Source organism: Xenopus laevis, chromosome 1S (assembly GCF_017654675.1).
Source record: "Xenopus laevis strain J_2021 chromosome 1S, Xenopus_laevis_v10.1, whole genome shotgun sequence".
NCBI classification, from domain to species: domain Eukaryota; kingdom Metazoa; phylum Chordata; class Amphibia; order Anura; family Pipidae; genus Xenopus; species Xenopus laevis.
In genome coordinates, this window is record NC_054372.1 from 64,864,570 (window position 1) to 64,879,259 (window position 14,690).

A 14,690-nucleotide genomic window follows, 5' to 3' on the forward strand; every position below is an offset into this window, starting at 1 on the left:
ATCGGAAAACTTTGTGACTTTTGGCGCATGCGCAGTATATCCGTACCGGCGAAATGCTCCTACTGCGCATGCGCCAAAACGCCGGTCAAAGCAGGAAGAAGATCGCGTGGAAGAAGATGGTGCCTGTGAACTCCGTGAACTGGACCTGCGCAGAAGGGTAAGTAACAAGTTAGGGTCATTTGCCCAGCAGGACGGGTAGGCCAGGGGGGAAGAGGGAGGGTGGGCAACACACGGGAGGGGGGGAGGGTTTTTGCGCCAACTGGGTTTCCTTCTCCTTTAATAAGTGGCCAATTTTACCAACATCACTAATAAAAGATACATATGACCTTTTTGTAGTAGCCATATTATTATTTATATTGACGTAAGTGTAAGTATGTTAAAGAAGTATCACTAGGAAGAAAGTAATGCTAGAGAAAATTCGCTAAGAAACTTTTGCACTGACGAATGTTAGCTGGCAAAAGTACACAAGCGTTCATTTGTCAGCGTTCATAAATGTATGCAAAACGTATTAGTTTGTTTTTATTTTCAAATGTTTTGTCCACATTATATAAATATTCTTTATAACAGTTTGTATACCTGTACAAGTGGTGTGCCTATGTTTCTATATAAAAGTAGTATAAAATGGCTTAGCTTTCTTTCTGTATTTATAAGCTGCCCTAGATCAAATGGTAACAGCACAATTGTCTCTGTCTAGTAAAGCCCTGATGTTTTAAAGTTCTATTGAATGTCCAATTGTTGCTGATTAAGGATGTACAGTGCTTGGATTCTCTTCTTTCCTGCTTGTGATTGATAGACATGTGTTTTCACTGCATAAAATAAGGCCATTTGCATGATTTACATTCGGTAAATGACTGAATAATGATTGCATGGCAAGTTCTTCCTTAGGGCTGAATGCATAATGGATGATTTCTCAGTTCACATAGGGTGAGATGTTATTCTCTGCGTTCTGCCTCATCACAAATCTGCTGGTGCAGCTTTCTCCCTGTACTCCCGTGTGCTGCAGTCATGCAGAGAATGAATTTGGAACCTCGTACTGAAACTCTTTGGAATTAAGTATAAAAAAGTCAGACAGAAGCCGCTTGGGTTCCATAAACATCTTGGCCCACTCATTGCCTTGGCTCTGGGGATCTGCAATGACAGTTTTTGAAATTGCATTGCTTTATTATTGCTTTCTCGTTATAAATATAAAAACTAGATTATTTAGCATGTCTTTATTCTTCTACCTGTCTTTGTTAAATGCGTGATAGAAACGAAAGGGCTTCCGCGTGTAACCAATTTCAGCTTCATGTTCTACTCTTTGCTTCTCAGTCTGTGCAAACATCTGCTTTGGGGAAATGTAACTTGCCTGTGTATTCTGTTCTTAGAGTTAATACATAGCAGGAGATTTATTTTGAAGGAGACTGGGGAAAAGAGTTCTAATTGTCTTGAGGTCTAATTCTCAATAATAATGACTATACTATCAAAGTCAACAACAAGAACAGCAGCTATACAAGGTACAGGTATGGGATCTGTTTTCTAGAATGCTCGGGACCTGAGGTTTTCCGGATAACAGGTCTTTTAGTAGTTTGGATCTTCATACCATAAGTCTGCTAGGAAATCTCCCTAAACTGCCTCCCCGTCTGCTAGAATCTAAATCGCCAGCGGGATAGCACTCGGATTGCTTAGTTTTCCGAAGTTGCCCAAAGTTTCCTCTATTTAGATTGTAGCCGGCAGGGAGGCAGTTCAGGGAGATTAGTCGCCCGAAGAAGAAGCGATTTGTTGATGGGTGACTAATCTCCCCCAGTAGCTTTGTGTGCCCTTGCCCTAAGCTTGCCCACACAGAATGCTTTAATACTCAGCCCTGTAGCATGTGTAATTTAATATGTATTTTATTATAGATTCTTGCATACTAGGCTGCACAGTTTTAAAGATGTGTTATAAATGTTAAATATATCACTAGTCCTTTTGAATGAAAAAAAAAAAGAATGTTTAGAAGACTAAAATAACATTCTAGTAACTAGTAATAAGGTGATCAAGATATCACATAGAGCAAAGCTCCTTGTTAAGGAGATGAAGCTCTGACTCACAGAGTGGGGCACCAAAAACTGCAGTGACCTAAAGGCCTGAAGTCACAACCCAGTCAACTTCATTAATGATCTTCTGTACATAATCGGCATGAGTCCTAAACAGCTCCCTTATGTGAAACTTCACACGGCACAACAGAGAGCCATGCTGGAGCACAATACAAGCTTTAGTTAAATGAATGCATATGTTGTAAACTGTGCTGAGATCTCTTGGTTGTTTTGAAAAGCTCAGGATTAGAATGACTGGACATTTTAGCACCTCATTTCTCCACTCAGTTAACTTTTCAGTGGAGACCAAAATAACCATGCCTGTGAATTTGCAGTATTTACTTTTGCAGTGGCTGGGAGAAGGGAGGATTTAAATGGATAAGTAAAGGAATGACAAAATCCTAAACAATATAAATATTGCTATGTGTTGGGAGGTGTATGTATGATACATGTCTCTTATAATTAAGAGAACCATAGAAACCAGTGAATTACAAGCAATTTTTCAGTGTCAACAAATAGCTGTGGATGGAGAGGTGAAGCCATGATGTGTGAAGTTATGGACATGGAGATGTATGCCATAATCAGTTATTATTGTTGTTAAAACATCATTTACTTGGGGCATTCACAGGAGGGTCCACATGGGGCTTCACATGTATAAATGGCATTTCAATAAATAATTATTTACTAGCATATCAACATGATGGGACAGAATATACATTTATGGTAACAGAATATACATTTATAGCTGATAGAAATGTTCAGTACACAAAAATATCTAGTAGTAGCATTGCCCTGTGCAGCTCTATCACTCCTTATTCTAACAATACAAGACACTGAAACAAAACAGAATAATTGGATTCAATTCTGGAATAAATGGTAGGGAGATGGCTCACAAAGGCAGACATCAACTCCGCCCTGCCAGTTATTTGCAAATGGATAATGCTTGCTGGCACATTAAGGAGGAAAATCAATACATTTCAGGCAGCTGTATTATTGCGGCCATAACCAAGTTACAGTAACACCTTGCGGCAACAGAACAGCTAGCCTGATTTCCTCGCAAGGTACATAAGTGTTAACTGTAACTGTGAAGATAAAGAAGCAGGGCTGACCGGCACTCAAACGGATCCACAAGACCAGAGATATTCAGTTAAAAGATAAATTTATTGGTAGAAAAATTAAAAAATATAGCTTCATCTATTATTTTTAATTTTTCTACCAATAAATGTATCTTTTAACTGAATATCTCTGGTCTTGTGGATCCGTTTGAGTGCCGGTCAGCCCTGCTTCTTTATCTTCTGCTGTACCGCTCCCTGAAGCTGGGGGTCTGGGGCTGGTGCACCCGGACCACTTTCACTGTTTGGTGAGTAACCTTACAACTAATTCTGGAGCACCTTGTCGTCCTTTAACCAGTTCAACTGTAACTGTGAACCACAGCATCTACTCCATCTTATTTCACAATAATTCTCTGGCCATTCTAAACTGGGCATCTTTTAAGTTGAGTCAAGCTTTTTATCTTATGCCTTTGAACTAAAATTTTAAAATGATGTGGGTTTAGTTTGTATAGTCATACAGCATGATTTCTCTTTATATTTCCATTGTCAGAGCCTCCGTTTTGCCTCAACAAATAGGGTTTGTCATAGATTTAAAAGTAATATTGACATCACTTTTGACCACTACTTGGCAATGCTCCACTGAAATCTATAGAGAATACCTATGATAAGGCAACCAATATGCTATATAAATACATTATTATAATGATCAGGGCCGGAACTAGGGGTAGGCAGAGTAGGCACGTGCCTAGGGCGCAAAGCTGGGAGGGCGCCAGGCACGTACCTCCTCTGTCGCCTACCCCCAGTCCGGTTCCCTTCTCTGGCCGACTCTAGGTACTGTTCGCTCTTTATGCGGTTCTGCGCATGCGAAAATTCGCGCATGCGCACACAAGCGCAAATTCGCACACGCGAGCGCAAATTCGCGCATGTGCACGCGAGCCCAAATTCGCGCATGCGCGCACACTAAATAGGCGCTGCGACTGCCGGGCCTGCCTAGGGCGCCTGCCCAGCATGGCCCGGCTCTGATAATGATGCCCCTCAGCAGCCTTAGACAAATATGAGCAATTCATTTATCCAAATGTAGAAGTTGTAATAGACTGTAGTAAAGCTGTATTCATTAATGTATCAAACCGCAATCATTTTTATGGGGAAATATTATAAAGTTTTGTAAACAGAACAAATAATATATAAAATACAAAAAATTTTATTTTGTGGAATGCCTTGTTCACTAACCGCCTTAATTTCTACAATAGGAAGTAGATTATTCCCTTTATTTTTCTTCATCTCTGACATAAGGATTTTCTTGCGGTATAAAATTAATTAGAAATCAATGCAACATAAATTCTAACAAAAAGGGTATATTTTTCCTAAAATGGAGTGCTCATACCTCTTATGGAAATACTTAATGTACACATAGGGGGTTATTTATTAAAGTCTGAATGCCAAAAACCCTATAAAAAAATCTGAATTTTTAGTGGAAAAAACACAAATTTTTCGGGATTTATTATACCCAGAGGATGGAAAAAGTTTAAATCCAAAGATCTGGCATCTCAGACCTGCCGAGGTCTTGCATATAAGTCAAATCCCGAAGATATCTTGATCTGCACTGAGTTTCGTGCAATAATCCGAAGATTTCATGGTTTTCGTGCAGCAATCCAAAATAGCCAGAGTTTTAGAAAAATCGTACGTTTTGAATTTTTCACAAATTTTTTTTGTTTTTTCCCCGCACAGGAAATTTTCTGGAAAAATGTATTGACAAATAAGGGGAAAAAAACAGTGAGGATTTGGTCGGAGTAGTTTTCTGAAAAAAATTAGATAAATTTGGACTTTGATAAATGGGCCTCATAGGTTTATAAGTAAATTAGGAATTCTGACAGATCCATGTGAGCTGCTGTACAGTGTTGGGGGAGGCCGGATTTGAGAGGCCCTGCTCCAGATAAATGACATCCAATTAAACCTTATGTTTCCTGGCTCAGTAGAGAGTGATTCATTTTTATTTAAGTATTCAAACCCTTTTAATCAATTAAGAGCTTAAGCACAACATTTGTTATAGAATGTATGTCAACTCTTATAGACAGGTCAGTAATCAGGTAGTCAAACATCTCTGCACGTTTCCTTTTGCACACTCAACACAGCAAGTGACCTATTGACATCAAGAATGTGTAGGCAAAATACTCTTGTGATTTATACAAGGCTGGTCTTTCAGTGCTTTTAAAAGACAACAACTTCCCCTTATAGATTGTATGGGGGGAAGTATTAAAGTTTAGGTTGCAAAAGGATTAAATCATAATCCTGGCAAAGAATATTTAGGGAGAAATGCAGAATTTAAATAAAGAAGTAAAAAATACAATTGGCGAAATATCAAAATTCCCTTACAGAAAATAAGTCACCAATGCTAATACTGATAATTTCCCCAGAATTAACTCTTTCTATGAAGGCAATACTTTAATGTCATATTATCAAAGCCAATAATTAACTGAATTAATTTCTATTGATCCTTGGGTAAATAACTAATGGTTGGGTATAAATTGCCTAACCATTTAAACATATTACTTTTAATATTGAATAGCAACAGGTCCAGTGACTATTCAGGCTGGGAATTCTGAGTAATCTCATCCCACAGAGGCAACAAATTTAATTTCATTTAATGTGATAATCTAAAATATACCAATGCCTGGGCAAAGGGAGGAAGGTGAAATGTTTGTTTTGAAAGGTTACAAATAAATGGTTTTCTATGGAAGGATTTATAACTAGATACAATATGTGGCAGTTGGTCTTTTTTGGGGGAGATTAAGTATCATTATTCTTAGGCATAGAGTGGTAGATCCTTAGAGTTTTTTTTCCCTAAAAGTGTACTCATTAAAGTGGACCTGTCAGTTAGACATAAAAAGCTGTATAATAAAAGTCCTTTTCAAATTAAACATGACATCCAAATTCTTTTTTTTAATAGCATTCATAACTGTTGTAAATTCTTTTCAAAATCTCAGTTGTCAATCAAATATTGCCTGCCCCTCCTCTATGCCTTGGGCATAGAGGCGGGGCAGACAACTACTTTCCATTCAGCACTTCCTAGATGCCACTGCTCTCCCCATATTCCCCCATTCTCTTCACCATTTAATTATGTAACCAGGGCATGGAGATGGACATCAGGTCCCCCATTCTGGTGCACAAACAAGATTCTGAGATGATACAAGGCTTGCCTTAATAACAGTGTCCACAAAATGGCGGCTGCCTGCTTGCTATAATTATGAATTCCCAGACTGAAGGAAACAAGATTCAAGATTCACTAAAATTTATTTAGTGTAATTAAAGTTTATTTTGCTTGACTAATGTGATGAAATAGGATTTGGAATATTTTTTTTGGTTGACGGGTCCCCTTTAACTAAAGTTGCCAGCCCAGTATGTTAGATAGTGTATTGGTATTGCTTAGTCAGTTTGCTTCTCCCTGCTAAGGTAAAGGTAATAATAGTGGCACCATCACACTGACAACCAGTAAATGCTACACAGTTGCAGGTGCTTACAGTTTGTGAGCCTCTATTCTCAGTGAGCAGCTGGATATTTTTCTTCTGTTATTTTGCAATTTGTAGGCTAGCTATGCCAGCAGAGCAAACTGTATCTCTCTCTGACAAAGACAAGACAAACAGAGATCAATAAGTTTACTAATTCTTTGTTGCAGATCCTTTAAAAGAAAGGCGATTATAAGGTGAAGTTTTTCTTAAGAATAAAAACAGTTGCTGAACCTCAGAACACAAAGAATTAGTCACCTTTGCTGGAAATTACAGTGTCCTGCAAATGGCATAATCATACACTGTTGTATGCTGCCTTTTTGATATTTGTATTTCAAAGCATTCAAAATCACCATTCATTTTTAATGAGACATTGTGTTAAAAAATAAATCTTAAAGAGGGCATATAGTGTCAAAAACAATTATTTTCTATTGCCTTATTCTAAATATAAAAGTAAGCCTTTAAAAGTCACCTTTTTGTTGCTTCAATGAAAATACTCCATAAGCCTAAATATCACCAGCCACCAATTAATTTGTACCCTCTGCTATCTAGCACAGGTTTTTTTTGTGCACCTGATTCTGGTGGCAGATAGGGATGGGCAAATTTATTCACCAGGCGCGAATTTGAGTGATTCACCGTCGGTGAATAAATTTGCAAAACGCGCGCGAAAATTCGCTGGTGAAAACTCCAAAAATTCACCGCCGGCGAATAAATTTGCAAAACGCCCGCGAAAATTCGCTGCCGGTGCAGTTTCGCAAATTTTCTCACCGTTTTGCGAATTTCGCGGGAAATTCGTGAATTTTTCAGCAAAACAGCGCAAATGCGCCCATCACTAGTGGCAGAATATATAATATGTAAACCCTTCCAATGCCCTTTATATGTATTCTATTTCATGGGTGCAATATTGGGCCCAGTGCAGGGCAATGGCAGCCAGGCAACCCGGTGTGCGGCCGTGCAAAAAACGAGGACGCACGTACACATGTATGCGCAAATGAGGGTGCGTGTGCATGCGCAAATGAGGATGCGTGTGCATGCGCAAACAATCGTGTGCAAACTGCTTAAAGGAGCCAAATCACGGGCCAAAAATCAGCTAAACCATAATGGAAAAGGTCAAGGGTAATAAGTAATGTGTATATCTTTAACAAGCATTTGAAGTCAATATATCACAGATTTAAGAAGCTAGAAAGTAGGAATTTATTTATGGTAAATAATATCAAAACCATTTATCCCCAACCCCAACTATACTCAGTCACTATACTCATATCAGCAAGGTTAATATATTGTCAAGTTATTCCCACACACAGCTACTTAGCCACTTTTACAGTGTAAACTTCTCTTTTTTTAATTTGGTGCAGTAATTTCATCAGTATTTCATAAAAACTTGGGTCTTGAGAAGAACTCACTTAGTAATCAGATTCATAGACAGGCAAGGCTATAGCAGGGTACCATCACCTTTAGTACAGCATACTCCATAATAATGACAGTAGATCAATAAAGCCACCATATGCCTCATTTACTTCAAAATTAGCATGAGCCAATTAGCATTTCTAAGATCATATTTCTGCTAGTTTTGTGAAATAAGGTTGAACCTTTTGTCCCAAATTGTGTGGGTAATTGTTAAAGGACTACAAACCCAATAGTGATTAATGACAATGAAATAATTGCAACATTATTCTGACCCTTTTTTCCCTTTATGTATCTGATTAAGGCACTTCTCTTTCTCAATTATCATGTAATTATGTATGAATTAATTATGGAAGGGAACACAGTACGTATTGCTTTGCACAGATTTTTGTTGTGTTTTTACTGCATGAGAAAAGACACTGGCACCTTTAGTGATAATATATTCACAGTTTGCCGTATGTTGACTGATTTAAAGTTTCTGCTATGATCATAAAGTAATGAGGAGCTGATACGCCAGTGTACATTTTGTACAACATGTTTTTGTAGCGGATTCCTCTGCATTTTCATGCCTTGGTGCTGTCTTGCAAAATAGCTGGATTGGCTGCATCTTAATCAAGGTTTTAATGAAGTAGCAGAAAATTACAAACAACCTTGTTAAGTTCTGAAATTCTGATATATTTTTCATTTAATGGGAACTTTAACATACCAGAAGGCAAATAAATGCAAAGAACCAAAAAAAAAAGTGTACTTACTGTACATCTGCTCACCCCTAGTGCCAATGGGCTGCTTCAACCTGCTTTTTCATGAATTGCACTTGCAACATAACTATTTACCAATGTGAATGCTAATTTTCACTTGTATTGGGAAATTATATGTGCATTATTTGCACAATATAACACTAGATTGCTTGGATTACAGGTATGGGGTCCGTTATCCGGAAAGCCCCGAATTTCTGAAAGGCCATCTCCCATAGACTCCATTATAATCAAATAATTCAGATTTTTAAAATTAATTTCCTTTTTCTCAGTAACAATAAAACAGTAACTTGTACTTGATCCAAACTAAGATATAAGTCATCCTTATTGGAAGCAGAACAAGCATATTGGGTTTATTTATTGTTTACATCATTTTCTAGTAGACTTAAGGTATGAAGATCCAGATTACAAAAAAATCCCTTATCCGGACAACCCCAGGTCCCTAGCATTCTGGATAAAATGTCATATACCTGCATTGTTTGTATAAAACATGGTGATTTATGTCTATTTTTGCACCTATTGCTTACTAATTGCATTAGCAAACAGTCCCTGTTTGATGGCTTCAAAATATACGAGTATAAGGGAGACTTTGAAAAAATGCAACCTTGTCATCAACTCAAGGCAATAAACCTGAACGGGTGGCTAAAATGCAGTACAGTTTAAGGGGCAGATTTATCAAAGGTCGAGGTGATGTTTTGAATTGAAAAACTTTGAATTTCAAGATATTTTCTGTGTATTTTGACTAGGGAATAGTCCAACTTCAATTCGAATTTGAAAAAACTTCGAAATTCGAAGGTCGAATTTTTTTGAATTACTGTCTCTTTAAAACTTCGACTTCGACCATTCGCCACATAAAAGCTGCCAAAGTGCTGTTTTAGCCTATGGGGCTACATAACCTGTATGGAGGCAATTGGAGGAGTTTGGGAGATCGAAGGTCGAAGTTAAAAAAAACTTCGAATCGAAGTACAATCGTACGATTCGAAGTACGATCGAATTCGGCCCACTTCGACCCCAAAAAACTTCGACCTCCATTCCGTTGGTCTTTTTGAATTCGAAGTTCAAAGTTTTTTTTTTAACTTCGACCTTTGATAAATCTGCCCCTAAGTGTACTAGCTAGCAATCCATAAATGTAGGGAAGCAGATGCAACCGGCAGGGGGTGGAGGGGAGCAGGAAAGTAAAATGCTAAGTTGGGTGATGACTAATTTACAGTTTCAATATATTTTTGTAAAACAAGTCACCTTCCTGAATGGCATTATGCAGAATTGATGCATTTGTGACAATAAAAGGAAAAAGGCATTTATATAGATACAATTTTGATAAGCATTTTCAGGTAAAGAAGACTTTTTGATACTGGAAATATATCTCCAAATCTATTTTAAGCCTATCTGACAAAAATAAGGCCATACTGTGAGGTCCTGACACACTGCTAGTCCATTACTGCACTGATGTTAGTGTATTAAAGAGGTTCCAGTGGAAGTGGAATTTCATCGATTGGTTACAGTTAGGCTATGCGTCCAATTGACTCTAGCTGAAAGCAGTTTGGTCAAGGTGTCTGTAAAGAATTTTTTTTAAATGGTTATTTTCGAGGGATAATACCAGACAGAAATTAGCATTTCATATCATGCTAACATAGTTTGAAACACTTGAAATAAATCAGCATGGGCGGTTATTTTACCACCCAATAAGTAAATGACTCAGTTTGGTGTGCCTTGATTAGATTTTTTTTACATATGTGAAATAGCAAGAAGGGCATTTATATTGAGTTACAGCATACAAATCAGTTTCCTTTGTCCCGGATATATATAATAGTTGTATAGGTCAGCTGTGGCCTAACTTTTAATGCCTCTTGGAACCTTCTCCAGCCTATTTACAATACATGTGAGAGCTTTCTTGTTTCATATTGTTTCATACAGGCTGAACATTTTGGTAAAATTCCTGAGATAAATCAAAGTGTGTCCATATCTACGCTGGTAAATCATAGTAACCAATCAGATTTTTGTTTGACAGCAGCTGACCAGTCTATGCTACCTCCTGCCTTCTTTGTACCCCTCAGTGTGAAAATGTCGTATTTTCATTTTGATTTTTCCACATTAAGAAAATATCCTTGATTACAGCTGAAAGGGCACCTCAGCAACATACAAGAGACATTTTCACACTGGGCATGACAATATCCTAAAGCAAAACTTTAGAAACTCAAGCTGTTCTGTTTCCTAATCACAGTTTACAACCAGAATTAATCAAATTTGACAGTTTCGAAAATGTTAAAGATATTTTCCAGATTGTTCCATAGTCTCTCCACGGTGTTTCCCAACTTCACTTAATCATCCTACCATGATACATGAACATTTGTTAAATGGAGACATGCTTGAATGGGAAACATATGTACAGGTGCACATTCTTTATTATAACACATTTGTGTCATGTTTTAACCAATGCCCCTCCCCTTTTTTCAGAAATTATACCAGGACAACACAAACTAAATAAAAAGTGAAAAAAACACTAAACTATATATATAAAAAAAAAAAATATTATTATTAAATATTTTGAAAAGCATAGTTTTGTTTCTTTCTGTATATAGCACTTTCTGTAGCCCTACAGGCCCTCTAGGAATTTGCAGCCTCTGTTGTAGAGCTCTAGTTAAATAAACAGAGAGGGTTACATTGTAATATGAGAGTTGTTAGAATAACTAAACCAAATATCTGATTGCTATGGGTCTCTGCACATGGACAGATTTAGCCTGTGCACCTGCATAACCCCAAAAACAAAGGGCAATTTCATTAATTGGCCACAAGGAGGAGGTAGCAAAAATTATTATTTAAATAATAATTGATGTATAGAAAGATGTAAGCACTCTATAATTGCATAGGGGAACTGTATAGTAATTCAATCCAATTACAGATAGTGAGATAGAATGCATTAGTAATATTATGGACGGTGCTCACACACATAGCATTTTTTTGAGGCAACAAGCAATATGGTGTATCCCATCTAAAAAAAAGCAATATCCCAGAAAGTTAAAGGTTCAATTATGCAAATTCTTCATTTGTGGAGTTAGCAAAGTATTCCTAATAACAAGAAAAATAAGAAGTTAGTGTTAAGTTGTGACTTCCATAATACGCTAGCTGTACAGTGAATGTAATGTGCCCAGGACCCTTCTTTTTTGTACTGGCTCAATTACAAAATATTGAAGACTCGCAGACAGAAATTAAAGCTGGTGGCAAGTATAAAGCAAAAAAGACTTTCTAAATGCAAATGCCCTCCGATATATGGAATAAAATAGATCCACTAGCGTTTATGTTCAACAGAGGAAAAAACTGAAGCATTCCAAAAGCTAGTGAGCTGAGACTGACATTGGCTGTGAAATTCAATCTGGTTAGTTATTAGTTCTAGGGAAACCTTTCAAGCAGGCAGAAGAAGCACGATCATAATACTGCATTGGACTCAAATTTACATACAATAAAGTACTGTATGTTGCCTTTTAATTAAAACATTTTTATTTCCATGATTTATGTTGTTTTTTTTCCTTTTGTTTATTGTCTTTTGTTTCCATTTCTGTTTTCATTTTCTTTTTAAGGTTTGATTTACCCCCATTCACCCAGAATCCATGAGCAGAAAACACAAAAAGAATATGAATATTCCTGTAAGTTTGATTCTTGGTTTTTATGTCCGTCTATTATAAATTACTTGAATTCCTCTCCACATCTAAATCTAGGCACACAATGAATACATTTGAAATCAAAAGGTCTAACCTTAGAACTTTAGATATATATATATACAACTATAGGTAATAGATAGATTGTGCACTTCATTGCAGTAACATGAAAATAGGGCTCTTCCCAAAACCTTTAACTTGCTTTAAGGACCTTAATTAGATTTAATGCCCATGCATACCCTTGAAAAATGCTAAATATAGCTTTTTCATCCACTTCATTCTCATTGCTTCGCAGATTCTCTAATTAAAGATTTTTTTTTCAATCATTAGTGCTGCCACTTTAGCGTTGGAAGCTTTGGTAGCCTAACTAGATTGCTTAGAATGGATGCTGTCATCACAAATAAATAAATAAAAAGAAACAAGTTCCTGGAATCACTGTAGCCATTGCTTCCCATTCTTTTTCTCTGCCCATGGTATATTAAGCTAGGATAATGTTATTATTAGATCTAAATTGGTACTTAATGAGATTTGCAGCAGACACTTTAGTCTTGAAATCTTTATAGTACCATTATCTTATATTATCTTTACAGTTCTAACCATATTTCAGTAATGTGAAGAACATTGCTGAAATGATCATGATAGAGTTGGAAGAACTACATTGTGCAGCTGCAAGCCCTTTCCTTTGATCAGCAACATCTGCTCAGAGTCAGTTCTTGCTCAATCCAGAGGAACCAACTAGCTGCTTTGTTCATATGTCATACAAGGGTTTTGTCTGTTATTGAGTGAAGCAATCTATATATAAATGCAGGGTAGTGCACAGGAATACCCAGTACAGCCACCAGTGTACAGTATTTCAATGAGCTTCTTGGAAAACAACCTTAATGTATTCTGCATACTTTGCAGTACAATTGCTCCATTATCCAGAAAGCTCCGAATTGGGGAAGTGCTGTCTCCCATAGACTCCATTTTATCCAAATAATACAAATTTTAATATAATATTTCCCTTTTCTCTGCAAAAGTAAAACAGTACCTTGTACTTGCTCCAAACTAAGATGTAAATAATCCTTGTTGGAAGCAAAACCAGCCTTTTGGGTTTATTTATGTTAAATGATTTTCTAGTGGACTTAAGACAAGAATATCCAGATTATGGAAAGATTTGTTATCTGGAAAACCCCAGGTGCTGAGCATTCTGGATAATAGATCTCATACCTGTAATACGTTTTTTTATCACTACATAGACTTAGAAGTTTGTTTGTACATGTAGCACAGGAAAAGTAAGCACTATTCATATGGCACTGACATAGGGGTTATTAGCCAAAATAAATCCTTGTCCCTGAGGATGGTTCTATTTAGGTAACCAAAAATTATTCTGTTTATAAACAGCCCTACAGAGTCATTCGTCCTATATGTTAGGTCTTCACGCACCTTGCTTGTTTATATGTACTGCTCCTGTGTATGTTATATATATGTCTACAGATATAGATATACATTAGTTAATGTGTTCTCTTTAAACTATACTGACCAGGCTCTAAAAAGGCTGCACTCTATTTTTGCAGGTGCAACTTAACTTATTTTTGCACACTGTGAAATTCATGGCTATGCTGATTTGATCCAGTGAATAAAGCATTTACTGTAGAGAAAGTACATTTCTGCAAGGTGTTTCTCAATGGACTGAATAGATGTAGTACATAAGAAGAATAAATGAAGCTGTGTTACAGAACCAATCCTTGCTTATCTTGGTTTCCGCCAATTTCAGAAACGCTGCTGACCATTGCTTTTTATCCTCAGTGTTCTCTAATAGACTCCAAAGGTGAAAAGAGAAATCTGTGCTATTCAGGGAAGCCTTTCAAGTTTCTTATTACTGTGGATTAGTAAGCGGCTGGGCAGGATGCCCACAACAATCCTCTGTACAAGTTCTTAGTAATTAGTATGATTATTATTTTGCAGTCCACGGTCTCCGTTTTATTAGGTATTCCATTATTGCTTTGGGGGTTAACAAACCCTTTATTATTAATGCAGTAGCTGCTGCTCCAAGGAAGCTATGCAAACAGATTTATCCCAAATTATAAGATGTTTTTAATTAACATAAAGGTTAGCCATTGATTTTTAACCTAAATTTCTTTCAGGCTTTCAGTGTTAATCTAGCCAATGGACTATGCTATCCATGTTTTCATTTGTTCAGTGTTGGGCAACTTTCTATATATTTTTCCCTTCAGTAAATCAGTTCTCCCTGCAGGGACATTTATTCAGTAGAAATAAACATTATTGCCCG

General features: G+C 36.9%; 1 protein-coding gene across 2 annotated transcripts in view; it reads left to right on the forward strand.

Moving 5' to 3' along the window:
- The window catches only part of unc5c.S (unc-5 netrin receptor C S homeolog), a 265,714-nt gene that overhangs the window by 222,155 nt on the left and 28,869 nt on the right, over positions 1–14,690 (forward strand). Inside the window, exon 8 of one of the 2 annotated variants that reach the window (XM_018243404.2) lies at positions 12,341–12,406. The exons of the other annotated variant lie outside the window; for it this stretch is intronic. Coding sequence (XP_018098893.1) covers positions 12,341–12,406 — 66 coding nt within the window. The remainder of the gene's footprint in view (positions 1–12,340; positions 12,407–14,690) is intronic. 2 annotated transcript variants of the gene reach the window in all.